The sequence below is a fragment of the Barbatula barbatula genome (assembly GCF_947034865.1).
Source record: "Barbatula barbatula genome assembly, chromosome: 24".
Taxonomy (NCBI): Eukaryota; Metazoa; Chordata; class Actinopteri; order Cypriniformes; family Nemacheilidae; genus Barbatula; species Barbatula barbatula.
The window spans coordinates 18,943,598-18,951,317 of record NC_136787.1 but is presented as its reverse complement, the minus strand read 5'-3'; the positions used below and the strand labels follow the sequence as shown (position 1 = coordinate 18,951,317).

Sequence of the window (7,720 nt, the reverse complement as noted above, 5' to 3'; positions counted from 1 at the left end):
GTTTTAAACTCAACCACAACATGGCAGCAAATACTTTAAAAAGCTCGAAAACTGATCGTGTTGTTTGGAATCTGAGCATTTTTATGCATCTTCTTGCAGGAGGCTGTTGGTGTTATTGAACATGAAGAGACATCACTTGTGTCACATATTTCTGTGGGTAATTTATTTGTTTTAGCCCATGTCACTGAATGTAAGGCGCAACCTTGAATCCATTCCAAACATCTCCTTATCTGGTTGCAAAAAGCCTTGGTGCTTGTGAATCTAGTAACGTTTCTGTGAAAGTCAATGAAACAGTTTATTGTTTCAACTGTGGTCTTTCACCAGTAAAGTGAACTATGAGAAACGTGTGGTGTTTGAAGGCATCACAGCGTGGACCACTCACCTCTCAGACTGACTGGACGTTTGCTATGGACAGACTGTGAGCTGTGGGGTTGCTAAAAACTCGGGAGAAATTTTCAACATGGCTGGTTTTATTTCAGCAAGCTTGTGAGGTCTAACATGAACTTTTACAACAAAGAATGATCCGAAAACTGCTTTATCAACTTTGGGGACTTTCTGATCAGGATGAGCAACTCCAAAACCTAGCGTGCTTTCTGTTTTGCCATGTTCACAAGTAAACAAAAAACATGACAAGCTGTGATCATAAATCATAAGTGACTAGTGGTTTATTTTTCAGATCGTTTGCATTGTGATGGTTCTATTATACTGGAGACACGTGTTAATGACACAAAAGCTGCCACATGATGGCTTTTCTTTTTAATTTACCGCGAGTAAGACAACATCTGGTTCCATGTTATAATCCACAGTCTTTTGACTCCAGTAAAACCGAGATGAATAACAGAAAAGACTGGCCATAAATCCAAAGTTCAGCACTGACATAAACAAAACTTAAAAGAACAATGATGGTTTATTAAAAAAGAATAAACAGGACACTAGAGGCTGCTGTGAGGAGATGAACGCTGAGAAGATAAACACTTATCAGATGATTCTTCTGACTACCAACACTAAAGCTCTACTCCTCTCCTCATTCATTCCAATGTTCACTTTTTTTACAAGCTTAATTAGATCACTTCAAACTCTTTCTATCTCTCTTCTCCTGGGACGTCATGATTTACAGTAACAGAGCACAAATATTCAAATCGGTAAAAGACAGCGACAACCTCAAGAGGATTCTCAGGAACGTCATGTGTAACTCTCACTCCAAACTGAAATTAGTCCTAGATTTAAATGCCACTGAGATGATCGTGCAATAATGCAAAAAGCTCCTGAGGCGTAGTGGTGAGCTGAGGATCTGGCAACACGCTTGTCCCATCAGCTCATGGTTCTTTAGCTCTGTTCGAGCGGGTTCAGGAAGGATCCAGTCTAGGGCTGTACTGCAGAGGTTTCAGGCTCACGCCGTGTTTAAAGTCAAGCGGGCGGCTGGGTCCCCTCAGGATCGGCTGCGATCTTCGCCGCTGCCCACTAAAACCTTGCTGTAAAGTTTCTGCTGCTCCTCTTTGAAAACTTCTTTGACTTTTCCTCGTTTCAGACCTCCATCCCTGGAAAGACAAAAATAAAATTTGAAACAAACACTTCTCTAACTGAACCGTCTGTTTGCTTCACAATTTTCAAAGGTTACTCACCATAACAAGTCTGCCAGGCCTCCCTTTCTAGCAATAGCGGCTTTCACCCTGTTGGCAAACTGCACAGCGTCCTCACCATCCTAAAAATATGTTATAAAAGACCTTAGACTTTTATCCCATGAGACGGAGTTCACAAGAACGAGATTTTTAGACTTTTTTTAAGAAATCCTCAATGATGAAATATATAGGGGGAAAGTATTTTATTCACCTTAAAAACACACAATGCAAAAAATGTAGGCATTATAAAATCATCTTGTACTTTATTAAAAACAAATTGAACTTCTATTTTAATGAATTATATTATGCAGTAATAAACAATTTGTAAACGCTGCAAAATATTTCGTCACAAACTCAACTGACTCGATATTGCGAGACAAATCGGATCTCTTCACACCCCTATTGCAAATCCTTTTCAGAAAATCTCGCAAGTTTGCTCAGCAATTTTTACTACGTCTGGTCGGTCAAGATGTCATTTTTGGGGACTAAAATGTAACCTTCAAGCAACACAGGGAAACACCGAATTTAGGGACAACGTCACAAATAAAAACTAAACACAAACAATTTCACCATTCATAAAAAATGCCAATTAGGACATACTGCATAATGAGAACATGTGAAAAAGGTCTATATTTAGATATCTATATAACCCTACGTGAGATCTCACCATACGGCTCATGGGTGGAAGGTACCAGACGCTGCACACGATGGCCCAGCTGCTCATCATATGAAGAAGGTAGTTTACCATGCCAAACGTACTGCTGTTCCAGAACGCATCACCAAAACGAGGGTCATACTGCCAAAACCATCACAAGGACCAATCAGAATGCTTTTAAACTGACAACAACAAGGGGAAGACAATTAGAAATGTTTCTACCTTTATAGCCACAGGGTAAACTGTACAGTCGATCTCAAAGCTTCCCTTTTTAAACATCATGACTGAGGTGTTGTTAATGCAGGTTCCTTCAAAAAACAAAATCTTTATATCTTCTGCATGTCATAATTGAAATATGGTAACAATTCTGCTTATAACACTGACCCTCTGGGAATATAAGGATGGGAAGCTTGCTTTCATCAGCAACGTGGTCACTCAACCTGAACAGAAGATGCATGGTTAAACTATTTAAATACAAACATATGATGGCATTTGACATGGATGCAGTGTTACCGTTTGGCCACTAGGTGCCGGTCCTTGACTTCAGACCTCTCGAACCAAATGTGAGGACATGCCTTCACCATTGCCCTCTGAATGACCCCCAGAAGACCACCATGGACCTGACCCACCTGATACAAGAGCGATAATACATACAATAGGTGCTCATACCAGTTTCCTTACACATCATTACAGACGCACAAAACCACAATAAATGTCACGTTACCATAGCATAGCATCCATCGCTGGCCAGAATGATGACGTCGATGGGAGATGTGTGATTGGCCACACAGATTCCTCCATTTTTAGGTTTATTCTCACTAGAATGCAAAAAGGTCAATGCAATGCGTATAATGCCATTCATCAAAGAACAAAAGTATTAATGCGGTGTTTAATGAATTCTTGTGTCTAAATACCTGTCGTGGTAGGTGATGATGGCGGTGAGGGCTCGAACACATATGCGGTAACACATCAGATGAACCTTTTCGCTGAGATAATTCTTCATCCTGTCATTAGAGCGCAGAGCTCATTGACACCATTATAAACATAAAACATATACTGTACACTGGCTAAAGTGAGGTATAAGAGTATCAAGATACATTTCCAGACCTTCCATTTGGTAACAGCCCAATGAATGATGTCAGAACCACAAGAAGACCGACGCCGGTGAAAGCAAGCGTGACCCTGACGGGAGAAACACGGCCAAGAGTTAAAGGCAAACTGCACACAATCGGATCATACAGCATACCACATTATGTCTGTACCAGAGCAAACACAGTCTGAGTCTACACAAAAGTACATAACAAACAGCTTCAGGTGACGTGTGCTGTTTTTGGTTTAACATTTCAATAAGTAATCTCAAAGACCGATGCGATTTACAGTACAGAACAATTATTAAAAGAAGGGTCACTTTAACCTTGAGCACTCAGCATCTGGCACCTAAAACCTCTATAGAGTAAGTGCTGATAGTTTAAAACCCGCTGGTCCTGTCTGCTTTTAAAGTTTGGAATCAGGGTGCACAGAACATCAAATAAGTTTTAGCCGAATAGGGTACCACATCAAACTTTAAAACGACTTTTCAGTTGTCCAAATAAACAATAGAATAGAACATATAGCTAGCCAATATAGCATTTATTAATCTTCTGCAAAAGTAAATGAGTCTAATTACACAGTACAGAGGAAAGCTAATGGACAAATAAAAGCACATTAGACTGAATTGATATCTGCCGGCGCTATTATGACCCATTAAAAAACTGCCAACATTAAACCAGCCATATCCATCCATGCAGCATCCGTCATCTCACCTGAGCGGCAGTAGAAACCCGTAGCGAATGAGCATTCCCACCCCCCAGAGCACTGTGAGTCTGGTGCTGATGTGGTGCGAGTTGTAGTTGCTGCGGGTCAGCAGGTTCCAGGACTCCAGCTCCTCTGCTGAAAAGCGTTTGGTCACTTCATCGTCCACGATGCTCTCCACGCCTTTCCGGCAAAAATAGAAGATATCAGACATGTCAAACTCAGGCTCCGAGCCTCCACCGCTGCGTCTCAATTCCTGAATCTCCTGTTCGAGGGACACCGGCTCTTTAGCGATGATGCCTGAGAGAGAAACAAGAGAGTTTCTTTGATTCTGCAGAAGTGCTGCTGGTGGCAACCCACGTGAATGATCTTTTTAGTGGCTCACCATTGCTGTTGGGTTTGTAGAGATGCTGGTTCTTCTCTTTCGCTCCTCTCTCCATCCTTAAGGTGGCCCACTGAAAACAGAACAGGGAATAATACACTGACAGTGCCACATTTCCTCCTTAAGGGTATGAGTGTAAATACTGTAACGTGAGCCTGTTTAAATGCAGTTATCTAATTCTTTGACCACGTTCTCATGTGGGAATTGCATTACAACACAGGCTTCTTATTCGGAAAGGATTATTTAAATATCTTGTTACAGCCTTTAACATCGACATATTCAAAATCCCCCAAGTGTCAGGCTGATCTGAGACCCCAAGAGGTCGTCCCATGTTCCCTGCGGATCTGCAAAGCTGACACAGCTGTCATGAGGACAGAACAACATCTTTTAGCCTCTAGGGAGCCAATTCCACAGCGACATAAAACAACTGGGGTCTGGAGCTCGGAAACTAAATTATATTCACACATAGCATCACCTGGCAGTGATGTCCTAATTAAGAACGGCTTGCAAAACATTCGTAAAATCGCTCGACTTAAGAAGAAACGAAAACGCATTAATAAATCACAGAACTGGATAACTCCTCTATCTATTCATCTGCGCACTAAACATTTGCAATGCCGCTTCCGCCTATGAATTTGCCCTTAGGGATCATTAAAGTGAATTCTGACAAACAAGAAGAGCAGCTGAGCGTAGAGAGGGGAAAGGCGGCCATGAATGTAAATAATGACTCTCCCAGGAACGCTGATGATGCTCTGACTCAGAGAGATGGAGATGCTGCCATCAGGGCAGGGAAAGGTGCAAACAGTCGAGCTGCTGTCAAACCGAATCACACTCCGCTCTTCGGGGTCACATGACAGCATATTCTGGAGAACTTAGTCACTGGAAAATAGCCATCTGGAGTCTTTCTCGGAGTCGGAATAACAGTGACAAGTCGTTTGTCAAGTAAATTTTTACATTTACATTTATTCACATTTATACACTTAAACATGAATCTATTGTTCTATTTGAAGCATTTGGCCGCCTCCTTCAACAAAGAGCCCTGACGTCATCTGAACTACGTAGTAACACAGAGCAAGAGCCGAACGCTCTTTTAAATGACTTTATACGCAGAGACGAACCACACCTTTAGACCTGATATTCAAGTGCAGCTATTTATAGCCTGTGATCACATTATAGACAATATAAAAAGCACTGTTGATTTACAAGGAGGAGCTACTAAGATGCTCACCTCAAAAAGCTTCAGGAGTGACTTCATGTACAGTCTGCGAATCCCGAAGGAAACCCCAAGGATGGCGGGTACAATGATGAAGACCAGCAGAAGAGTACACCACACCGTGAAGGAGATGCCCAGGAGCATACAGATCAGGCTGTCGAACGGGAAGAGGTACGACTCCATCTTGGCCAAGATGTTGCTGGGACGTGCAAATTCAAAGAATGTCTACCTAAAGACAGACAGAAGGACTCTACAGAGCCTCAACTTCAGAAGCCTACGCTGAAACAACGCCTTCATGGGCACATGAAACATAAACATTTATGGTTGAAAGGATGTCAAAAGAGGCATCGGGTCAACTCTCTGAAGAGGTTATGGATATGTCAACAAGACATGATGGGAGATGGAAACAATGTGTTTTGGTCTGGCCGTCGGGAGTGTGTCGTGTAAGAATACGCATAAATATTGTTTGAGCTTCAATTGCTTATATGATACGACTGAACACGGTCCATCTCTGATATATCTAGAAAGAGAAAGGTAGAAAAACATTGACTGTGAGTGAACAATACGATCAAACACTTGACATTAAGCATTTGTTGAACATCTGCATAAACTGCTTACACTAGTCATCTCATTTTTTCCTTCGAGACCTCACATAACTTTATAAAACGGTGGTTTGGGCTTATTGAAATATGAAAAGTAAGACTGGTCAGTCCTAACTAATTGTTAACGCGCAGTCTTAAGTTCCTGAAACGTTTATGCGTTATACATTAATACACAGACAGACAGTTTAACTTATGGCGACCAAAGAACAATAACAAAGCCCCTTTCAGGACGAGCTATACTGCTAAACATCCCATATCACACACATCACACATCCCTTCACCTCATCGTGGAAAATAAATCATTTAAATATCATAACCGAGACAGAAATTGAGAATACTGAGTTTGCAAGAGAGTGTTTGTTGTTTAAATATAACGTTAAACGACTGAAGGCTAATGCGCTAATGAACATCATTTCATTCAACCGCGAAATTAAGCCGCCAAACCTCATTAAATGTATGAAACCCGTTCTTTACACTCACCCACTATTCGACGCCGACGTTTAAATGATAAATCATATTTTTATATAAAGTGTTTTTTTTATTTAAGCATCGCGAGCAGCAGCTGTTTTGTTATGCAACAAGTTTAGGAGCTGCGCGAGGCACCGCTTCGGAGACTTCCGCTTCCGGGGGCTCGGCTGCTTCGCCGTTGGCTGAGAAATGAGAGGTTGTCCCGCCTCCTGTTTTCCGCATGTTTCCACGGCGGTCCGTGTAGAGGTGCTTAAGCAAAGCTGATTTGGGATCAGCGTTTAAATGGATGTTTTTATTGACTCCTGCATTTTACAAAATGTCCAAATTGGTTTATTATTAGCGCACTTGCACATCAAACCAACACGATTTCGTCACGTTTGGCCAGGACCTAAAACAAGGCTTCAAAAACAATATACTTCTTAAGGTTCATTAGCTTTATACTGTTTTATTGTTTCGTTAATTTAATTAAAATGATTGCGTAACTGATATTATGAAATTATATTATTAATGCCACAAATCCCATTCTCCCCGTAAACAAAGGAAGTTAAAAACATTTGGTGAATGAGATTTGATCACCAATATATGATTGCAAAACCAACTCTAACCAGATGCAGGTGCTGGAACTCTACAGATGAATTTACTTGCGTACAGGTAAAGAAACCTGCCACAATAACTGTAACCAGTTCTCTAAGTTGTAAATTAAATAATAAATATAAATTTGTGTTTTATAGTATTGATTAGTTCTTAAATGATATTAAAACAGAAACTAATGCACCTAATCTAGATCTGTGTGTTTGTGATATTGGTGTTTGAAGAATGAAAGATTAAAACAGATTAAAAAAAGAAGCAGTTGGAGAACACAACACTTTAATACAAACTACATCTACAAGAAGTTGTTGTTTTGGCATGCAGAGAATAACTCAGGTGACACAAACTTGAACTCACACAAAACAGGTTGTAACTCAATTCTCTCTCTCTCTCTCTCTCTCT

At 40.8% G+C, this 7,720-nt stretch overlaps 2 protein-coding genes across 4 annotated transcripts in view; both read right to left on the bottom strand.

Annotated features, from left to right (window-relative positions):
• Positions 1-449: 449 nt before the first annotated feature.
• Positions 450-6,957, bottom strand: gpat4 (glycerol-3-phosphate acyltransferase 4). 3 transcript variants are annotated; one of them, XM_079448957.1, is made up of 13 exons: positions 6,743-6,957; positions 5,676-6,180; positions 4,451-4,520; positions 4,077-4,365; positions 3,382-3,456; positions 3,189-3,278; positions 2,999-3,092; positions 2,788-2,903; positions 2,659-2,714; positions 2,497-2,582; positions 2,287-2,415; positions 1,623-1,702; positions 450-1,538 (listed from the first exon to the last, which is right to left on the bottom strand). In XM_079448957.1, the coding sequence occupies exons 2-13, from the start codon at positions 5,841-5,843 to the stop codon at positions 1,430-1,432; spliced, it is 1,362 nt and encodes a 453-aa protein (XP_079305083.1). In that variant the 5' UTR covers positions 5,844-6,180; positions 6,743-6,957; the 3' UTR covers positions 450-1,429. The 3 variants fall into 3 exon arrangements, with proteins under 3 accessions (XP_079305083.1, XP_079305085.1, XP_079305084.1); XM_079448959.1 differs by having other exon boundaries at positions 5,676-5,889; positions 6,743-6,916; XM_079448958.1 differs by having other exon boundaries at positions 5,676-6,914.
• cabp1b (calcium binding protein 1b) overlaps positions 6,833-7,720 on the bottom strand; it is a gene marked incomplete at its 3' end in the record, with an annotated part of 15,087 nt that continues 14,199 nt past the window's right edge. The window contains exon 8 of the mRNA XM_079448308.1: positions 6,833-7,032. Coding sequence (XP_079304434.1) covers positions 6,833-7,032 — 200 coding nt within the window. The remainder of the gene's footprint in view (positions 7,033-7,720) is intronic.

Bases quoted from the DNA above. Each gene is read 5' to 3' on its own strand.
- gpat4 (XM_079448957.1), bottom strand. From the start codon at position 5,843: ATGGAGTCGTACCTCTTCCCGTTCGACAGCCTGATCTGTATGCTCCTG. The intron at 3,457-4,076 runs GTGAGATGACGG...TTCTCCCGTCAG, and splicing joins GGGTTTCTACTGCCGCTCAG to GGTCACGCTTGCTTTCACCG. The intron at 2,715-2,787 runs GTAACACTGCAT...TCTTCTGTTCAG, and splicing joins CGGCACCTAGTGGCCAAACG to GTTGAGTGACCACGTTGCTG.